Raw genomic sequence first — 23,004 nt, 5'->3', positions numbered from 1 at the left:
TTTTTTTTTGAATGCTTTGTTCAAATACAGTGTTTTCTACTTGTCTACGAATTGTGGCAATTTACCACTAGCTGCGTACATTATTTCCTTTATACTGACTGATCGTAAAAGTGATTTTTTGACAAATTAATCCCATCCAAATGAATTTTGCCTGCCATTATTTTAATTGACAAATTAATGCACTTTAATCACCTCTGCATTCATCCACATGTAAATATATTCCCATTGGCTGAGCATCTAGTGATTAGGCTGACATGGATGGAGATAAGTTTCCTTAAGAAGATTTGTTGGTTGACATGTCTGTCCCATTTGTATTTGCATGCTGATACATCATTAGTTAATTAGTCGCTGGGGAAAGTTGTTTCCCTCCTGACTAATCCACAAGGTACACTCCTCCCATACGAGATGAATGGTGTCTCCGTAATTCTGACATCCTTGTCTGCTGTGACGGAGACATATTCCCCATCGTAAAGCTGCAATCTGTACTTTACACTTTGATGGCAACCACTGATGTAGCAGCCAGCTAAAAGAATTGAAAAAAAAAAAGTTTGATAAAAAAGTTCAGCTGTCACAAAACTAATGCCCTGCTTGCAGTTAGGCGGCCATTAAATTGAACAGCGTGTGGAATTTTAACTAGTACCTTATAAAGAAGACTTAACCTTCACCAGACTGTGTTGAACTTCAGATGAAGGTGTAAATTTTAAAGATAAAAGTGTTTGGACTTCAGATATGAAGGAACTCAAGTGTTTAAATTGAAACTTATGACTGCTTAATATAAGTTTTGATTGATCTATTGTCTTGATTTGTGAAACCAGCTATTGTGTTATGAAAGTACAGGAAATGGGGATCCATGCTGACTGATGAGTAGATTATAGCGCTATAGGAGCTTCATAATGGTCACCTTTAATAGTCATTAACTAATGAATCAAGCAACATATTAATTCACAACCAACCTCAGCTTTTACCTTTAGCTTCAGGAAGTTCCAGTTAATCTCTGACAATCATAATCCTGACTGTACATGTAGTCTGATTTAAGCGATTTGTTCCTGAAAACAGTAGTCGAATGTATGAAGAAATATATGATCCATTTACAGGCGGTAGTACGCCTTATTAACATGTTATGAATAAGGTAGTTTTAATCCCTACTTGTTTTTACTATAGAAGTAGATTCAAAGAAGATGTGTGCACAGTAGAAATAGTTTTTTTTTTGCATGTGCTTGCAAAAAGGAGTTAAAACAGTTACACTTCTGTTAGTTGCCAGTTGTTATAGGGAATATTCTGGACGTGATTGGATCAGTTTATGACTTTAGCTGAGTTATGAATCAAACATTCCAGCTGCTTTTCACAGCTGCCCCGAGACAATGATAAGGAACATCTGATTTTTTTATGCGCTCACGTCTGATACAGTGTTAAGGAACTGGCAGGAGGTACCTCATCCATCACTTATGATTGAATCCATTGGTTACCTCTATATTTGGCCACATCCTGTTGTTCAGAGTGCAAGATTAGTGGTGATATACACATGTGTATGGAAACTTGTAAATCAATAGAGCTAACATGTAGTGATTTGTTTGTGATATTTAACTTGCCTCTTATGGTTTACAGGTGTAACGGTAGTCTCTGGATTAGCAATGGAGTGCGAAGGTAGAGTGCGCCATCAGGCAGACTGGTGTGAAGTGGAGTGTGCGGGACCCTGGCACGATGAATCGCTCTGATCCTCACACTGCAGCCCTTACTGCAGCCATGCAAGCCCATAAAGGTGAGGATAGCGGATTATCACATACAGTAAATCTCCTTATTTGTGTGATTACTTTAAACTATAAGTACATTATAAGCAATAATTCACACATAACTTGACATGATTTTTCAACATCTAATCACCCATCTGTACTACAGTTTATACCACTGGGTGATTTTCATAGTTTGTCAAATATTACATGAAATTATGGGTGATTTATTTTAGATGTTTTTTGTCTTTGAAACTGATTTATCGAGTGTGCTCATACTCGGCATTGTTTTGTTTTGTTGTATAATAGTTACCTGAAAGCTTATTTTTTGATAAAGACTTGGAGCTTGCTGCAATATTAGCATTGGTAACAATTAGGGTGCATGTACGTGCAAACATGTGGGCGACATTATATACATCATTGGTTGCCATGGTAACTGAAAACATTACTACGCCACTTTGTGACAGATGGGTCTAGTTTTATGAATGTAGTAGTTGTAAGAAAGTAGTAATTACTCACAAAGGGACTGGTAATTACACATCAGCGTATTAGGTCGCACTGGTGACATGTGGTCAGCATTAATAGACCACTAGTGCTGCTAGACAAGTTAGAGAGCTACTATTTCATTGATGCTTTCTTAGAAACCACTATAACTATTTCAAATAAATATGTCGTCATGATGGCTGACCATTTCAGTCAAACTTGACAAGTGTTTTTCATTCCTGCAACTGAACAAAGGCTTTGTGGGTTGGTTTATACTGTGACTGTATGAAGGTTGTATTTAAAGTAATCCAAATACTCATAAGAAGCTGTCAATTTAATAAAATAACATTTTTATTCTAAAATAATACCGCAATTTACCTGAAAAGTGCAATGGAAAGTTCACTAACGTTAATGGAGGAGGAAAACCATTAAAACTCATATAAATAACAAAATAAAAAATAAAATAAATGTTGAGCTCTGCACCTCTTTAGTGTTTTTCTTTCTTTTTATTTACGGTGGTCCTTTTTCAATTTGGAGCAGCTGTCATGGCTATGGAAAGTCAAAGTGTGATATAATATTCTATCAAATGTTCCTGAAAAATTTTCAGAACTGAGTTGACATTTTGTGCTAGGAGAATTTTTCCTGCTCAGAGTAGGATGACCTGGGGGCAGTGGAAATCTGTTTGTTAATGATCCTTCTCAGCCTCTTTCCCAGTCTGCCTCAAGTGACCTACAATCAGACATAGGACATATTGATCTTGTCCCTGTGTTGTATTTACAACTTGTGCAAGCTTAAAACACTTGTGTCAAAAGTGGAAGTGAAGTATTAAATAGCTGAGAAATTTATTGGTTATTTAAAGGTCAGACATGCCCGAAATGACCTAAAATTTCATCTACAAAAGTGCGTTTTTCAAATAAGTGTCACAAAATATTATTTTTGGTGCTGAAACATACAACTTTCCAGAAGAATATCATACCATCTTCCAAGTAAACCTCAAAAAACCTTTCTAAAATCAATAGAACACTCAGAATCAGGAAAAATGGGAAGATCAGTCATGGACTAAATTTGTGGTCATTTAGAGTAGTTTGTTTCTGCATTTTCTTTTTCCAACAAAGACAGCAATATCTTTCTGTGCAAAAAAAAAAAAAATATCGTTAAAATTTATACATACACCAGCTGTAAGTGGACATCCAGTATTAGTTAATCTACCTGTACATGCCTCCTATTCCCACTGTGATATGAACTCTGAGGGCATTGTTCTTTATGGTCAATGAATGGACAGCTTGAATGGATATAGCATCTCCCCCAGAGTGAAAAATAGTCACTACTACAGTGTCTGTAACTGTGGCACAGTTAGTTAAGGCTGATGTGGCAGCTGTTTCAAACTTCTCTTTGTGGTTTGTCAAGACTACATGGAGTTTCATGTATAGAGGTAGCACTTGATTAAGTATTTGTGTATTTGTCTGCTTGCGGCAATTTTGCTTATGATTATGTCTAACATGTGACATATTAGGGTATACATAGTTTGACCGTAGTCATAGGGTATTCCCGTAGTTTGATGATAGAATGTTCGACTATAAATACATAGCCATTCTGAGTTCAAGTCCTTGTGATACCCAATCAATAAATTCCTTTAGCCCATGTAATGATGTGATATTTAATCATTGCTGTGATAATCTTTAGCCTATTCTTATTTTTGGTAGAAATAGTGTACTGTTTGGTCCCACTTTGTCACTTTGGTGAGAATAACAGCAGTGCTCTGTATGGAGATGATACCCATTATTGTTGTCATTAAAGGTGTTCTGACATATGTGGTCATTACAGGTGTTCAGACATATGTGGTCATTACAGGTGTTCTGACACTCTGGTCATTACAAGTGTTCTGACATATACGTGGTCATTAAAGGTTTTGTGACACATGTGGTCATTAAAGGTGTTCTGCCATATTTGTGGTCATTAAAGGTGTTCTGACACATGTGGTCATTAAAAGTGTTCAGACATACATGTGGTCATCAAAGGTGTTCAGACATATATGTGGTCATCAAAGGTGTTCAGACATATGTGGTCATTAAAATATTCAGACATATATGTGGTCATCAAAGGTGTTCAGACATATATGTGGTCATTAAAGGTGTTCTGACATGTATGTGGTCATCAAAGGTGTTCTGACATGTGGTCATTAAAGATGTTTTGATATGTGTGGTCATTAAAGGCTTTCTGACATATATATGGTCATTAAAGGTGTTCTGACATGTATGTGGTCATCAAAGGTGTTCTGACATATGTGGTCATTAAAGGTGTTTTGATATGTGTGGTTATTAGAGTAGAGGCATTCTGACATATATATATATATATATTTATAGTCATCAAAGGTGTTCTGACATATGTGGTCATTAAAGGTGTTTTGATATGTGTGGTCATTAGAGGCATTCTGACATATATATATATGGTCTATATACAGATATATAGGCGTTCAGACATACATAATTGCATAAAAGTTGGTCCTAATCACCCCTACTCCAAACAGTGATTAGGATGTGTGATACTGTCTTGGGATTCTCCAATATATCCTCCTAGTGAAATGAAAGTGGGACTTGATTATTCTTTCGTGTGCACCCCCTAAACATTTACTAGTGCGTATAAAGTGTTTTATTCTCTAGATCTAACTTGGTAAGTAGAAAGTGTGAGGCTCTTTAAGCCTTCCCTTGAAAGTTTGATATCCCTGTGTGTGTGCAGTTTCTAAAATTGTGCCAAAGACTATGTGTGAAAACTCTAGAAAACTCAGGGAATAGAAAATGTGAAGAGCTCCTGTGTGTATGAATCTGTAAAACTGTCTCTGTGAGTACAAAGTCTGATATCACCTTGCTAGTGATGAAGTGACACATAACCCCCGGGATACAGAGCTCTCAGTCTGTCATTACTTTCCAATACTCTGGTGACAATACAGTTTAGAAGGGCTTTTGGGAGTTAATGGAACAGAGCCAAATGCTGGTGTGAAGTGAATGTAAAGTGGTTCTGGGGAAGTGGCAGTGAGATGCTAAAAAACCTGCAGTAGCTCTTTGTAGATTTGAAATGGGTGATACGTTCTTGTGGATCTCTGCTGAAGGCGGTGGCCATCAGGCCACTCGAAGCAGTCAGCTAGATGATGTAAGGTGGGATAGTAAAGGGTGAGAAAATGGGTTTGATGAGCTGGAATATGAGTTTAGAATCAGAAGAGAGATGGAGTGGAGCTCTAGACAAAGGCAGAACAACAATAAGATTAGAATGATGTGGTTAATAGACAATGACTTGCCCCAAAGACTTCGTTTTTTGAATACATTATATAAAGAAAAAAAAATCGTAGCCATTACACTTTTGTTACCAAGCAAAAAAACAAAATAAAATAAAAGTATTGAAGTATTGTAAATGGCCTTATATTTCTTCCATTACTAAATTGCACAATTTGCATGATTGTAAGACTTTCTGTTGATCCAAGGAAGGTGTTTTGAGGTTTGTTTGGAAGATAGGATGAATCCTTCTGGAAAAAGGGCAGTATCAAAAGGAATGTATTTCAGGTCTTTTTAAGTGTAATTTTATGACAAGTATTTGCCTGTAAAATGGCACTTTTTGAGGTGAGAACTTTTAGATCATTTACGGTTCTTTGTGCACTTTAGGATTGTCCAAGAACCATATTTGTGGGTAAATATAGAATTCTCTGTTCAAATTCATGGCATTGGCATGTATACACATATGTGTATGTGAACAATTAGGGTTCAGTTAGTCCATAATATTGAATTAAATCAAGCTGTAAGCAATTAAAGAGCTGTCAGTAGCCATTAACAGTAAGCAGGATTATTTACTGACTAATTGCTTATCGCATCTTACAAAGTTTTTGTGAATTATTTGTTCAATGGGATATACCGGCAGAATATTGAATGTGGACAGGATAACATCATTCTCAATGGTGATGGATGTTATAGGGCAGTGTCAACAGAACAGTGTGACATCACACTGAGTAGACCATATACGTCATAAATAAAACTCCAACATGTAACATTCTTGAAGTCGCACAACAAAAGACTTGTTTAATAAATGAATGTCCCAGTTGGATATTGGCAGAAATACTGAGGTATTGCGCATCTCTTCAATGATGACAAACATTCTACTATAGCATCAGCAGTGTGATGTCACAGTGAGTAAAGGACGGAAAGGTAGCATGTTTGATGTGATGTAATAAAAGACTTATTAAGTGGACGTCTCAGCGAGATACTGACAGAATACTGACAGAATGCTGAAGTGGGATATACGTGTAGTATGTAATTCCAGTGGGATAAGTTGAACATCCTCCTGGAGCATCCACAGTGCAACTCACTATTTAACATTCACAGACCTGCTCTTAGCAATGCCAGGTTTTCTGTGGTGATTTTGTGTTCCTGAAGTAGTCTAAATAGCCTCCATTATCTCATTACAATTAAACATATTTGGCCTACATGTATATGTGCACTTTACAGCATGCAGTTAACAACATTGATGACGGCAGAGCTGATGTGGTGTGGGTCATTATTCGGTAATAATAAATACTTGTTGTTAAATTTAAAATGTCCTTGCTGCTGGAAGGTTACATTTATTTTCAATTCACAAGTGACCACAAGTGACAGCTCATTTACTTACAGTTGTAAAGGTCATATACTATTATGATGTCTGTGTAGTGTCATTAAAGTGTTAATGTTAAATACATCAGTGCATAATTCTGTCAAAATTCTGTTTGTGAGGTGCTTATTGGTATAACCTTTCTGTTCCACACAGGAGTTAACATGGGTGCATGTCATACCCATATGTCGCTCACGTTTAAGTAATGTATTGCTCAGTCTGTCCAATTTTTATGGGTGAGTACATACTCTTGTTTAAGTCAATTGTTGATGGATAGAATAAGAAGGAAGGGATTTATTTTAAACACTGCTGTGTCACCTCATGTTGTTCTTTATTGGCAACATTTTGTCTTTTAAGGGGGAGAAAGTTCATGTGACAAAGCTGCTGTTGAGGAGTTTTATTCTAGCATGGTGCCGAAGCGTGAACGATCTGGCAGGTTCACACTTCTACCTCGCCAGAGTAGAAGGTGTCCACATTATAGTCTATATTCATAAAATAAAACCTATTCATTGTACACCAAACATCAATCAGTTTAAGACCACTTTGGTGGCCTAATGTTTAGAATGTCTGCCTGGGGGGACCCCAAGATCAAAAACGGGCTGAATCCTCTGCAAAGACTGTGAGAATTGTACTTCCTGGTGCCTCGCTTGACGATCAGCACTAAGAAGAAGGAAACAGGACTAGTTGGCTCGGTGGGAGTATCATGTGACTGGGTGGGAGATCATGTCTGGTATCTTCGGCATAGTACTTCAGTGGCAGTAGCACATTGGTGTCATGGACTCGTCCTGCCACAGAAGTACACAGTGTACGTGTACAGATCCTAATGACGACTCCTCGGCGTATAGCTGAAAACTTAAACCCCAATCATATACATACATTTACTCAATCAGTTCAACCAGGGAGCAAAATTCAGTTGTTGGAAATGAAAATTTACTACAAAAATTTATGTTGATAGTAGAATTTGTATGAAGAATACGGAGAAAAGATGCAGTGTCATTTAATGGCATCACAGTGATGTCATGTTGCTTGTGGCAACATAAAATATGAACTTTGCTAAGTAGGCAACGTGCAATATGAACTTTGCTAAGTATGTGACGTGCAATATGAACTTTGCTAAGTGGGCAACATGCAATATGAACTTTGCTAAGTGGGCAACGTGCAATATGAACTTTGCTAAGCAGGCAACGTTAAATATAAAATACATGCAGCACAATCACCACAACATTGAAATACAGGCAATCATGGAAGGCTTATGATAATATTTGTGTATCTGATTGCATACATATTTTAATGGAAAGTAAAATCTGAAAATAAAAATATTAATTAGTGTAAGTATTTTGAGGAATAGTTCTGACGTCTAATAAATTGTACATAACATCAATGCAATCTTTTTTTTTTTACGTAATTCTGTTTAAGCCAAGGTGCCAGTGGGCATGTAAATTGCTACTGTTTATGCATTTAATGAACAGTTAAAGTAAAACCTTGACTGAGACAAACTGAAAAGAGGCCGTATTCCATGGATTACATGTCATCATCAGCCAGCTATCATGCTGTGTCGCTGCTCTGGTTTTACTCTCTATGCTGTGTGTCTTTAATTATATCCACCTGTGTTTCTGATAATGGTGACTTAACTTTTGTTGAAGATGTTGAATGGCCTTTTCCGTTTATTAGGGTTTTGAGCCTTTTTATGGGGAGAGCTCCTGTCCAGTGCTGCTAGGGTGAAGAAATCATGTCATGTGCAAAGTCATATCTTATTTCAAGCAAAGATAATATCCAGATTGCTATATCAATCATTTCTGTGACAGATTTGTTCACATGTGAAACCTTAGATATCTGATGGGCTGTTTATCTACAGAATTGTTTAGGATCAACAGGGAATGATTATTCACAGGAATATGGAGCCAAAAAAATGATTCAGCAAGATGAATTATGATAGGAAGATGGCATTTTGAGGAAGTAATTTGTCAAAAGAATGGACAGCAGTGTTTGGTGTTACGTCTTTTAGAGGTCATCACAGCGTAGACAAAATAGGGTGCATGACTAAAAGCTGAACCAAATCTTATATGTACTGACGTGGTGATGTGAGGCAGGAGGGTGAGGTGAAAGGGGTATGGGATTGAACACAAAAACAATACGCCTAAAAATGAACAAGGTTATGATGTACAAGAAGTGTATTTGTGGATCGGTTGAAATAACAATGGGTACAAATTCTTTTGTCTTTCAAGTGCACTGACTTCACACATTTAAGTGTTCAAGTTTTCTCTCTACAATTTACCGTTGAATCAACTTTTAACAGTGGATAGATCCTGCACGACCAATGTTACACCACCCCATCTCTTGAAAATGTTTCTTTCCATTCTGTTGCTCTTGTAAGGCCAGCACTTCACAGACAGATTAAACAGATGCTGTTTGTAACCAGTGAGTGAAACATCACATGGGTATTTCCTCAGCAATATTGTTTATAATTTGCCAGTGTGTGTTCTTGAGTGACAGTTCAGAAAATGTATTCACTGACTGTACCCAATGCGGTTTTTTTAAGACTGTACATGTATGCTATTGCTGGTGTGTTGCAGCCTGTTATGCATGTTATTCAGTGATCAGTGGCATGGTAAATGTTCTAAAATTTTGTCCCAAAAATGCATTTTTAGAGGTACATAAATGGCATGAAATATTGCTTTTGAAGTGGAGGCTGACATTTTTCCAGTGGAGTAATGTCCTACCTTCCAAATAAACTTCACTGCTCTACAATCAGTAAAACCCTCAGAATCAGGTAACATGTGTGACTCTGTCTTGTGCCAAAATTTAAGTTATTTACAGCTATAGGGCAACAAGAACAGGAGCAATTCCTTAGTTGGTCATCAGGCGATCACTCGAGACAAGTTGCTTCAGCATGAGTCAGGCGTTAATATACATTATACTTTTTTTTTTTTTTTCCTTGTGATATTCATATAAATTTTCATGATAAGGACAGGGACAAAGTTTTCATTGACACTTGGAGTAAATATTTAAACTAATATAATCCAAGCAATTATGGTAATGATCATGAAATAACAAAGCTTAGCAAATTCTAGATTAAAAATTAATTGCGTCTCCGGTTGATCTGTCTAGCTTGTCTGTTTTCAGGATATGTTTTTCGAAAACTCAAGGTAAAGATTAACATTTCCTTTGAGAAATTATGCCACAAGTTTTCCGAAGAATCATGTTGAGCAAACATATCTGGATTAAAGAAAATGGGATGGATTCCATTTTCTAATTGCTTGTTACCTGAATGATTTGGTTGGCAAACAGTGGGACAGCCTCCGTTGCCATCATTAATACTAAAATGGCTGTTTCTGCGTAAGGCCAGATTAACAAAACCCACATACAAAGACCTCCATTGAAAGAATAGATGGGGTGGCATTTCTTGAGATCAAGTCATATATGTTCTTGAAAATTCAGTGTGTATGACATACGAAAGTTTCTTTTCTTATGAAATTTGGCCTTGAATAAAAAATGCATACATCCAAAGACTTGCTTGTGTGTCTTGTAAACAGAAATCAGTGAACACCATTCCCAATATGTTTTCAAGCGCTGCGTATTAAAGTAGCCTGAATGATGTTCTGTACATTTGTCTTACCATTCAAAATGTACCTGTGTATGTGCAGTACTTGGATCAAATTCTTCTTGCCAGAAATCATTGTATGCCAGGCTTTGTTTTCAAGAAGCGAGCTTCCTTTCTGACAGCCACAGATTCCTTCAAAGAATCAATGCATTCACCTCAAAGACCCTTTCCAGACATCTCTGTCAGGCTTTGGTATATCTCAGAGTTCCAGACGTATAATGCAAATCTCTCTTATTCTTTTGAAAGCATTTGAACGTGGGCTCCACATGTATGGATTAAATTAGTGTATTCTTGAAGCTGTCAAAAAGCTTGCTGTGGCTGATTCAAAGCCATAATAGCATCAATAAGCTTTCAAAATATTAACGATGTCATTTTGGTTCCATCAATACGTAAGGGTGAAATCCAGATTTCCAACTGTGGATCTCACACGAAATAATTCGCTATAAATTTGCCATCTCAGGTTGCAGACATTGGTAGAATGTGTGCTCTTAATATTTAGATATGATAACATGCTGAATCTAATTGTTATTTTTTATTCAAGACCACCAGTCTGTATTTATATTTTCTTCACAATATATGAACCCTCAAATCCACTGGCCCATAATCCCGGCCCTCTCATGTTGTCAGGAATAAATTTAAACTTCAATGAGCTGGTTAGTTTCTCAATGGCATGGTTAATAATGCAGGCAATACGTTTCAGATGAAAGAAATTTGAGATCAGGGTATAAGTCATGCTGGAGCTGCATGTCATGGTGCCATTTGCCTCACCTTGATCCCTGTGGAGTTTAACTATGGCAGGCATGTTGATTACCAACAGCACCTGGGCGATATATATTTATCAATGTCTAAATTGGCAGACATTAATCAATAGCCACACAAGCTGGAGGTAATTTCATTGAAAATTCACATCTTTTTTGAGTAAATTTTATTTGAATTTAGTCTAACTGAAGTTTATCTCCTAAAAAACATTACTCTATATTCTCTTTGCTGTAATTGTCAACATTTCAAAATGTTAAATCCAGGAATGAGTTCTTTTCTGTAAATAAAATACATTCCTTTTTATGTCAACAGTGTATTTTGCTGGTAAAAGCTTTAAACATAATTACATTGTGGCTACCTGGATTAGCTCATCATGTGGTCCCTTCAACTGCATTCCACTCTGGTACTGTCTGCCATTTAAACTGACATGATCAGAATTAGAGAGCAGAGCACATGTCACTTACATGTAGGTTGATACACCACTTAGACCCACTTTTTTGTAAAGGTCAAGGTGGTATTACACTATCATACAATACTTGCTGGCTGCACAGGCCTAAAGTGATGTGTCATTCAGATGAAGTAAAGTTTTATTGCTTAAATATGTACTTAAACAATTTCACTTAATTATTCTTCAGCTTGAGACGTTTATTTATTTCTGTCTTTTGCGGTACAATGCCATTTTACTTCTAATATTGCAGAAGGCAGCCAGGCAGCCAGTCAAAGTAGTAAAGATGCCTGTATCCCTAGGAGATTTGCACAGTCTCACTTTCACTGTAGACCATTTGTCCTCCACCAGTATGATGTGCACATCTCCACATCTAACATTGTCAGATTCTTGCCAAAGTTTCATGCTTTACCAAAGGTTCTCCGATTTCTTTCACCCATAAAACTGATCAACTGATGTCATATACCAGTGTAATATTCCTGAGTAAAACATTAAAAACCTATCAGATAAATAAATGAATTATTCATTTGATTTATGTTTAATGCCATATTCCATAATATTTGACAAATACGACAGAAATCAGGTCGAAGAAACTACTACATGTGCACACCTGATATATACACCTGGTATATATACCTGATATATACACCTGGTATATATACCTGATATATACACCTGATATATACTGCTGAAAGCAATCTGAATGTAAACGTGTAGGAAATAAACCAGGGCCTTATATCACCCCTATAGCCACTTGGGATTACCTGTTTAACTTCCTGATCTTGCACCACAGGTGGATTTGAACAAGTGATGCCATTAACCTTGAGTAAGTTCCCTTTTATTCCCATAACGACCTAGGAACCTTTAATCAATTGTAAATAATCATTCTGTTTTGGTCTTCGACAGGTCTCCCAGCAGTTTACCTGGTGGCAATTATTTCTGGAGCATGTACACTGTTGCTGATCGGTCTGGCCTTCGTGGCGTTGTGGTACTGCAAGTTACGAAAGAAACAGATCTCCATGGAGTGGTCGCACGATTCTGACAGCCCTCCGCACATGGTCAGTTCTGGCAGCTTGGCAATCAGCCAGAGCACACCGAATCTAGCCGAGGAAGCCAGGAAGTCCGGCAGTTCATTTCCCTTCAGAAAAAATCTGTTCAAGTCTGCGTTTCGGCAGTCCACTTTACCCACAGTCCCCCAGCGCCATCTATCCTTTCAGAGGCAACTTTCTCACAAACTTGACCTGTCCAACATCGAGTTTACTGTACAACGAGTCAAGCACAAGGAACAACCTACGCTGGGCTCAATAAAACCCGAACTGTACAAGCAACCCTCTACAGACAGTGTCAAGTCAGAACACATGCCCTGTGGGAAATTCCACTTCAGTTTGAAATACAATCATGACTTGGAGGGTCTTGTGATTAATGTGATCAAAGCTGAAGATCTCCCCGCTAAAGATTTCTCTGGCACGTCCGACCCCTATGTGAAGATGTACCTGCTTCCAAACAGGAAACACAAATTCCAAACAAAAGTGCACAGGAAAACGTTGAACCCTGAGTTCTACGAAACATTTATCATCAATGTGCCCTATGTTGAACTCACGGGCAGAACTTTGCAGTTTAGTGTGTACGATTTTGATCGTTTTTCACGCCATGACTTGATCGGTGTAGTGCTTGTGAGGGACTTGCTGAATGATAAAGATCTGACTAAAGAGACGTTCTATGTTCGAGACATTTTGTCAGCTCACCAGGTGAGTCAAGTCCAGGTGTTCTTCTTAATGTGATGAATAAAAACAAAGAAACCACGTATCATCAAATATGTATTGAATGATTGTTCATTAATGAACTTTCAAGTTTACTAATCATGGGATTCTCCTTGTGATAATGTTGGGAGAGAAATACAAAATTGTCGCATTTATTGGAGAGAAAAATGGGAAAACTACATATGAGCAAGCTTTATTCAGTTCTTGAAGATCCACATTTCTTTATACAAAAGTAGATTGCTCTCAATGTGTTGTAGTGTTCCAGCTTTTCTGTCTTTCAGTTTGTAGTAGATTATCTGTCTGTTTTCCTAGTATTCAACTTCGGCTTATAGTTATTCCTCAAGAGAATTTAAGCTCAATAAATCATAAACTTGACCAATGAATTTATGTTATATAATCTGCCTCAGCCTGTTAAGAGCATAGGACATGCTATGCTCTTCCCAGCCCTAACAAATAGTAGCTTGATAACCAAGCTGCCTGCAACTACATATAAAACATTGTCTCTGATACATGTTGTATTAGATAGGACTAGGTCCATAAACTAATGAAGCTTTTTAAACGTTATGCATGTCAGTATCATCTTCTGTGGTAAATTTACTCAGGTTTTTAGTTGCCTTGACTGTGGCCTGTGTAACGAGGTCAATTATTTCATAACCTGTGCAAATGGCATAACAAATCACTTTAACATTGTATTCCAGGAGAAGGTAGACTTAGGTGAATTGATGCTCTCACTCTGCTACCTTCCCACGGCTGGGCGATTAACTGTGACCATTGTAAAGGCACGCAATCTGAAGGCAATGGACATCACAGGCTATTCTGGTGAGCAAATATCATCGTAAATGTTTTTAAATGGTGGCCAGCTGTTAGACCCAGAACTTTATTTAAGCGACATAGGAAAATAAACTACAGACTTTTCTCTTGTGAGTAGCTTGTCATTAATATCATAAAATGCTGACCATCATTTATGGTCAAGGTCACTTTTGGAAAACTTCATAAATCTTATTTCTCGTAACGTTTTATGTAAAAGACGTTGTCTAGGTTATAGTGCCATAAGGTGATGTCATTTGCAAGAAAAGTTACGAAAAATTGATTTGCGAAGTTTTGTGAAGGTGGGTCCTGAGCTTTAAATCAATGAATATCATGTGCTTATCTGCTGAGTAGATAGTCATTATTGTTATTCTATAGTTTACCGTCATGTGGGCTCCGATCTTTAAAGGTAATGGACATTTATAGGCTTGTCCAGTGACACATTATACCAGCATCGCAGGCTGTTTGGGACGGTGTCTAGTTATTATCATTCACTAACCACAGCATTATAGCTTTATGGGAAATATTAATGTGAAAGTAAACAAAAGGTGAAGGAAACACATCATTTGAAACACTGTGGAAAATTTAATCCAAAGTTAAATAAGTTAGCTTATATTCTAGGACCTTTATTTGCAGCTGAAGTGCACTTTTTCGTGGAAATATTCACAGCATAGTCTGTGTAATAATTACTGAGCACATGTCCACATTATACCCTTGGAGAATGCCCCAAAATACCCAGACCATTAGCTGTCAATACAGTAGATATGTTAATGCTCTTCCCGCTTGAAGAGAGTTATTCCCCCTCCCAAGGGGTTTGATTAAGGATGTAAGAAATCTCATTTTAAGTCCTGGCGTTTAGAGTAATTCAGTTACAGCAGTTTGGGGAATGCTATAAAAGGCTTTCCTTTGATTGGTCAGAATTTGTTTTAAATAGTTTAGTCAGTCGTGTCAATAGTCTGTTGAACTGATAAACATAATTATGTCCCTCTGCTGACTTGTTGCTAGTTCCTGGTGCATTACAAACATGCTGGTGATTTTAATTGAACCTTTGACAACTGTTTGTATGTCCACCTTGAGTTTGCCGTCAATTTTTGTGTTGTCATGGTAGTACATGTTATGTACATATTTACCACCTGTGAATTAATGTATCAAAGCCATGTATGTTTTTTTTGTGCAATTTAGACAGATCGATAAAATACTTAAATATTGCAGTTGTCAAGTTATAAATGCTACAGTGTCTTGCTAGCTAATGGAAATTTTGAAGTCTCTTTAAACAAAAGCATCCATGTACGAGTGTAAATTCCTGAAGTGCCTGTGTCCATAGAGGATTTCTGTTTGACCAAACTCATGGAATTTAAAAGGCTTACTTTTTAGGCCAAGGGGGCCTTCGTGGCTCAGTTCGTTAGCGCGCTAGTGCAGTGTAATGACCCAGGAGTCTCTCACCAATGCGGTCGCTGTGAGATCAAGTCCAGCTCATGCTGGCTTCTTCTTCGGCCGTACGTGGGGAGGTCTGCCAGCAACCTGCGGATGTTCGTGGGTTTCCCCCGGGCTGTGACCGGTTTCCACCCACCATAATGCTGGCCGCCGTGGTATAAGTGAAATATTCTTGAGTACAGCGTAAAACACGAATCAAATAAATAAATTTTTAGAATAGTTCAATAAGTTTTACATAAAATATGCAGTTTTCAGAGTATTGACATATATATTTTTTTCATTTGCAAATGTGTAATATTTTGCCAGAGCTTTGTAGCTGTCTGCTGTCTGGCATGTTGGGATTACCTAAATCCTGCCTCGAGACAGTGTTGTCTGCAAAAAAAAAAAAGAAAAAAGAAAAAGAATGCACAGTCAGTGGAAGAATTCGTGAGGATCCCTGACAGGGTGTGAAGCCTACTTGGCTGCAGTGAAATACTGGTTTGAAGTTTGCACTTGATCACACTAATGTCTTTCATCTTGAGCTTGCTCCCCAGTTGAAAATGTGGAAGAAAGTCCATTAGTTACTTGCCAGAGGTCAATTGTTTATTCCAGGCACTTTTGTTTCCTCCAACTATTAAAAACTGACAGCAGTTGTGTTCTAAATAAGTACGGCATTAAATTCTAGTCAGATAAATAAACAATTGGTGTGAATGGCCTCAGTTATTTGATAATTCGAAAGGGAATTCTCTTAACACCAAGTCTTGTATCAGGAAGGGGTTGACCCTGACTACTAGGATTACTTGCTCTGTTGAGTTAAAATGTTGCTATTGAACTCAAGTCAACCAGTTACAATGCCAGCACATCTAATATATGTAGATCTGTTTTTATAAGCCAGTGAAATTGCTTTGAGGTGAAATGATCTTCAACATAATTACTGTGGACATTGCCCTGTATCCTTGATGACATGTACATTATTTTGAGTAGCATTTAACAGGTACACTTTTGCAAGTACATGTTCATTTGTATGCCAATGTGGAGACTTGCGAGAGTTTTCATTGGTGACAATTTTGCCTTAGTCACTCAGGGATGCGATACTATGACCCTGTTTCATTAATCTTAAAGCTGTCAAAGTTTACGTTGATGGAATGGACTACCCACTGGATGGGTGACAGCGATGTAGTCCTGGTTTAATAGTATGATATTGGTTGTTGGTTCATCTCAGAGCTAAAGTACATGGATTCTGTATCCACCTGGTGCCATGTGAATAATAAATTACCTACCATGTTGACGTTTTATTACATTTCTTGTTCTTGATTCAGTGCGCATTGTAACACATTTGCATGCCCAAAGCCATGTAATTTGCTGGTTGTCAGGAGATGTTCGGGGACTTAAGCGTTATTTACTTTGCTCGCAATTGCGACTGTTTATTGGGTTATTGTTGGTGTCCCTCAGGGATTATGTGTGCGATGTGGTCACCATTGAATCGACAGACGGGAACAGATGGATCACGAATGGGCTACTAGCATGATAGATGACCATTACAGAACAGGTGCCGGCAGTAATTCTAACTGGCGTTTATCGTCTGGTCAAGATAGCCTGAGCAATGAAGCCCGAGCGCTGGTTAACCATTTCAACAAGTGACATGAGAAATAGTCTTAGGCTCTAACAGACCTTAGCGGCCCTGTTTCTTTCGGAAGTGAAAGCCATGTCATGATAAAGGCAATCAGCCTGAGACACCAGAACTATTTGAACTTGGTCTGCCTATCTACTCTATGATAGTGAAGCCAGCAGACATGTACACTGGCCAATGATTGCCAGTTGTCTTCCTGATTAACCGTCTGGTTGTACCGACAGCCATTAAATCACTTTTATGCTTGACATTTCCAATTTTGTGTTTGAATGAGAGGGTCTTGTAAGTACACCATGAGTAAATTGATTATAACATTGTACAATAACATTTGAGATACTGTAATACTTCAACCTATTCACATGTTTGCAAGGTGTATCTTTAAGCCTATTCTGAGGTCATTAGTCTGTGTAGACTGATAAAATTAGATATTTTTTGAAGCCCAAAATAAGCCGATCAAGTGAAAAAGGAGCATAAATTGCACTGAAAGCTGCCCTTTCATATGCAAATGGGTTGAGGAATTATGGTATTTAGGCTTTGCATTTCAAAAGATTGAAAGAGGTAATACTTAGCTTAACCTATGAATGCCACTGAAACAGATAAATACAGGACTTCTGGCCTCTTACATACATGTTATTGACTAGATTTATATGGCTTTGGTGTTAATTTAGTCATATACATCTACACAGTTTGCTTTTTCTCCTGGATAACGTAAGCACTTGTACTTTATATTTTGGTAGTTTACCTGCAGGTTTAAAGATACAGTGTTATGACTTGAGACAAAGTGATTTCAGGCATGATAGGATCAGCCTGCCAAACTTAACAAGTGGTGCTGGATAGAACATAAAAAACTGATTAAACTGATTAGTCTGATCTTCTGAATCATGTTCTTGGGTAGGTTTGGGTTTCCAGTATTATAAAAATAATGATGCTTTGCTTGTAGTTTATTCTAAATGTGAACAACAGTACAGCCATGTTAAAGACAGGTAACTAGCCCTAGATGCGATTCTGTGAAGTGCCGATGTCGTCCTGCATTTGGGACGTCGTTCTGCTTCTGTAATGATGAAACGTGAAAACAAGTTTATTTTTCGCAAGTGTGCTTATATTTGAAAACAAACAAAAAATTGAATTATATAGTATTCTAAAGATGTAATTCAAACTATGTCTGACCTGTAAGAGTATTGTTTTGTTGTTTTTTTTTAGTTTTTATCATCTTTAATGAACCCCTGTTTGAAGTATGTTTATATGCCAGTATATTGCACTAGAATTTTCTCTCATGTGAACTAAATGAAAACTGGCTTTCCAAACGCTAATTGTATACCTGAAAATTCTTGAGTTAGGTATCAAGCACCAATCAGATAATAAACGAATAAGGTGCCAACTGTGATATTTCGATCTTGAATGTAAAAGCTTACACTTGTGTTTTCAGATCCTTATGTGAAGGTGTCACTGATGTGTCAAGGGAAGAGAATCAAAAGAAAAAGACGTCTGTGAAGAAAAACACATTGAATCCTGTGTACAACGAAGCCATAGTGTTTGACGTACCCCAGGAGAATGTGGAGGAAGTGGGATTGATCATTAAGGTTATTGATTATGATAGGTGAGTTTATTACCTGTTCGATAACATTGCTACCTGAGGGCTCACAAGAAGGGTGATAACTGCTAGGAGATATATTGCGTCCCTTCAACAATTCTCAGTCTAAAACGAAAGATATCATATAGTCCTCGGCCTTGCTTTATATTGGAATTAGTGCATTCTGCCTGGGATCAATATTTTGGCGATCAACCAAACTTGTGTCACAGTGGCCATTGGTGCATGATGAAGACCACTTGTCAGTATGTCTAACACACGTCGTAAGGTTGGTCTGTATCTTGTGAAAGGCTTGTGGATTATAGGTGTCTCTAGGGAACAGGACGTCTGAGTGCCCTCAAGAAGAGGTTAGCAAGTGCATGGAATTTAGTTTTTGCATGGGTGGCTTCAGAGCTTCAGGAAAGAAATAATGTATTGTATTTATCCTACAAATTTGCATGAAAGGTGCATGTTTAGAAGCAAATAATGGTCATGAAATGTTTTTCCTGAAGGATATCATGATTCCTGTCAAAGATTTCTCACAACACATTTCCATTAAACAGCGTTAGATCTCTCAGACTCAGGCAATATGAGTAACTTTAGTCACAGACAAAAGGTTTAGGCCAAAGAAAGTACTTGGTTTTTCAGTCACTTGATGGCGAGGAGCAATTAGGTGTGGCAAGGCCATCAAAGTGCTGCTGCCACTGAAGTATCATACTGAAGACACCAGATATGACACCCACCCAGTCACCTTATACTGACACAAGGCCAACCAGTCCTGTGTGGCAAGTAAGGCTGCAAGAAGTCTTATTTTAGTGTTTTATTGACATAACCAGGGTTTGATCCTGGATCTGCCACCTTCGAGGTGGACACTAACTATTAGACCACCAAAGATCTAATTAACTTTTTAGCGTGAGCGCTAAGTGAGCGGCAACAGGTTCCACTGAAGCAGATATTCTACCTATTAGGCCACTAAGATGACGAGTGAATGATTGAGAACTTTAGCATACATGTAGTATTTTAGGAATACCAGATGAGATAAAAAAAAAATGACTTCCTTAAGAATGTTGTGTTAATTTCTGTGGCTTGTTGTTCAGTCAGTAGTTGAAAACAGAATTTGTCATGATGATAAAGGCATGTGTAAGTCTCCGGTGTGTTGTGGACATGTTGAAAGTTGTGAGTACATGTAGGAATTTTGAGTTTGAGATTATTCTTTGGTGTTTTGTTTGTGATGTCACAATTGTGATAGAAGCACAGTTTACACAGAGAAATTGGAAAGAGAATATACATGATGTAAGCGTTAGCGAGAAAAGGCAAAAAAATTCATTCATAAAAGATTTGAGTCTTCAACTCATGCGAGGCTTGCAAATTCATGAAGCACTAATTTAATTTTGTGCACATTCAAATAGAAGGTAATCTCCACAAAGAGAGCATTGAATTTGCATCTTGGAATTCTGACAGTAAACTGTTTGCTGCAGCAAAATAGAAGTAATTTTTAGCTCTCCTGTACAGAGCAAGGGATACATGTAGGATAAGTCATACCCTGAGCATTGCTTTCTGTGTCCAATAACATGGGAAGCAATGAACATTAAAATGTTAGGGTGGTATCTTAAAAAGTACTGCATGTATTGAGATTAGGGTTTGCCCACGTATAGAGCACAATACCTCGAGGACAATGTTTCATTCTTAACTGTAAATTACATAATTCATGTCTTAGTGTATTGTGTATCAGAATCAGTATTAAACAGAATGTTAAGGATGACGTGATATGTTTAAAATTACTGCATGTTTTAAAATGAAATTTTATTTGCATTGAGCTCAGGTTTAATGAAGCCAGATGTTACATTGTTGTTTCACTGTTTGCACATCAATTACCGTAAATTAAAATATTCGTGAATTTGTGTTTGTATATAAGAATCAATGGTGCAATAAATGTTAAGGATGGTGTCTCAAAAAGTTCTGCATGTATTGACCTGAAGTTCTGCATGTATTGACCTGAAGTTCTGCATGTATTGACCTGAAGTTCTGCATGTATATGGAACATGATCTAAGGGGGATGTCTTATCGCTGATGCTGTCTTTGCATATTAATTATCAGAAATTACCAAATTCACGATTTCAGCACTTTATGTACTGACCTGTAGTTTTACATTCATGTGTCTCCTACTGGTAAAGCTCTTTGTAACCTTTCTATCAAGTGTTTTTTTAGCTTTTGGATTGATAATTTTGTTGCAGGATTGGAAACAATGAGATTATTGGTTGCTGTGCTGTTGGCCCAGTGTACTGTGGTCCGGGAAGAGATCACTGGTTTGAAATGCTGGAGAATCCACGCAAGCCTATCGCCCAATGGTATCCCTTAATTGAGACCATTCCAGGCGCGGCCAATCTGCCAGATACTCCCAATGGGAAAAACAAAATGAGGCTACTGTCAGAAACCAGTGAAGCCAGCAGCGTGGCCTAAAGACTCGTACAGACAAAACCTGGTTTATTGTGCTGCACACATGATCAATAAATTTGCCACCAAATACTATACCTTTTGAACGAGATGGTCTCTGGCGGATGTGTGGAAAGCTAAGGCAAATTAACACATGCCTAAAAACATGCCCGTGCATTATTTATTTGAACAGACGGAGAGACAGACAGACAAGTGGATTCCTCGTGACCCTAGTAACAGTTCAGTCCTGGCAATTGACGTCACTAGGGTCCATGTGACACTGGAGTGAGATATTGCAGCCAGTTGCCATGGCTCAGCTAATGAAGTGTTTGATTGGACAACTCCTGCCGTCCTTTCTAAGAGTTACGCTGTGAAACAGATGTCGAAATTCAGTGAATATGTTGGAGAAAAAAGGAAAGAAAATTGAAATTCGACACATTTTGTGTCATCTCGGCTTTTGATGAAATATGTCTGAGCCTCATTTGGTTGTGAGAATGACATAAACTCTAGGTGAATTGTTTACAAAAAAAATTCTAAAGTGCTAGCCTGAAGGATGGAAATAATGACGGCTAAAGTAGGACATCTGAGATTGCAATGGAGTTTTAGAAGTTACTGATAGGAGAGGAAATCTTATACACATGGAAATTTATCAGGTCTTTGTATCAGTTTGAATTTAAGGTTGTCATATGGAGACAATGTCAGTGCCAGCATAATTTGACATATCGTATCTGTATCCCGATCTACGAGTTTTCATGAAGTCATATTACGTAGCTGGCTTGAGGTATGGCGAGTCGTTCTGTTAACAACACGGATATCGAGAAAGAACATTCAAAACCAAGAATAAATGAATATTGTCATAATCCAAGCCTGGTGACTCAAATTTGTCTTTTGGAGGCTGACTTGCTTCTGTGAAGATGAAGCTCTTCTGTATCATTTCTGACCACCACATGGCACAAATGCTGCGGATATGTTGCGCATTAATTCTGTTGTTGGTGAATCCTCCGTAGATTTGGAGAGAAACACGAGTGCGAGAGTGGCTCATGTATCCGTTTCGTATGGATATACATGGTATATGGAGCGTATCGCACTGTCGTGATGGCAACCATCCATAATGAATGAGCAGGCTTTTAACAAACGAGCTATTGATATACCTACTTATTACAGCAGATATGTCAAGGTACATGAGCAAGGGGAGTAACGTATATAAATATTTTAAGGACAGATATTATTATATATTACTGTTTTACACATATTTGTCTTTGCTTCTGTCTCTGTGTACGTTGATATGGAATATCAATTCTTGCTGTAGGCGTTCATAAAAAAAGTGAAGGTTGTATTCATGTATATTTTCACAAAATTCCAAGATTTTAATTCTCTAAAGTTGAGCCTAGATAATAAACATGCCATCAACATAGACCTAGGTGAAATCAGTTTGTACACTTGCTGCATTAGTAAAGAGCAAAAAAAAAAAAAAAAAATTCTTCATAAAAGTATATTTGCTATTACTGATATCAATATTAATAATGCATGTATCTATAACTATCTGTATCTGCTCACACATATATTCTTATACCCCTGAATACCTTGTGCATGTTAAGCTACTAAATTTATAGCTGGGGTGGATGAGATATAACCTAATTAATTAAGATTGTAGAGCTTAATAGAATTGCCACAGGAATTCAATGAAACCTAAGAGGGACCATTACTTAATTTTATGGATCACATTTTATGGATTACACCAACAAAGTTT

The 23,004-nt window shown here is 37.5% G+C and overlaps 1 protein-coding gene across 1 annotated transcript; it reads left to right on the top strand.

The window, feature by feature from the left end:
• Positions 1-1,709: 1,709 nt before the first annotated feature.
• LOC135479024 (synaptotagmin-6-like) lies at positions 1,710-21,975 on the top strand. The gene is given in 6 exon segments (XM_064758731.1): positions 1,710-1,759; positions 12,551-13,392; positions 14,103-14,223; positions 18,681-18,722; positions 18,725-18,851; positions 21,056-21,975. Coding segments are annotated over 6 exon segments (1,374 nt in total). The 5' UTR covers positions 1,710-1,743; the 3' UTR covers positions 21,282-21,975.
• Positions 21,976-23,004: the final 1,029 nt, after the last annotated feature.

The sequence above is a fragment of the Liolophura sinensis genome, chromosome 1 (assembly GCF_032854445.1).
Source record: "Liolophura sinensis isolate JHLJ2023 chromosome 1, CUHK_Ljap_v2, whole genome shotgun sequence".
NCBI classification, from domain to species: Eukaryota; Metazoa; Mollusca; class Polyplacophora; order Chitonida; family Chitonidae; genus Liolophura; species Liolophura sinensis.
This window is presented reverse-complemented; position numbering and strand designations above follow the sequence as displayed.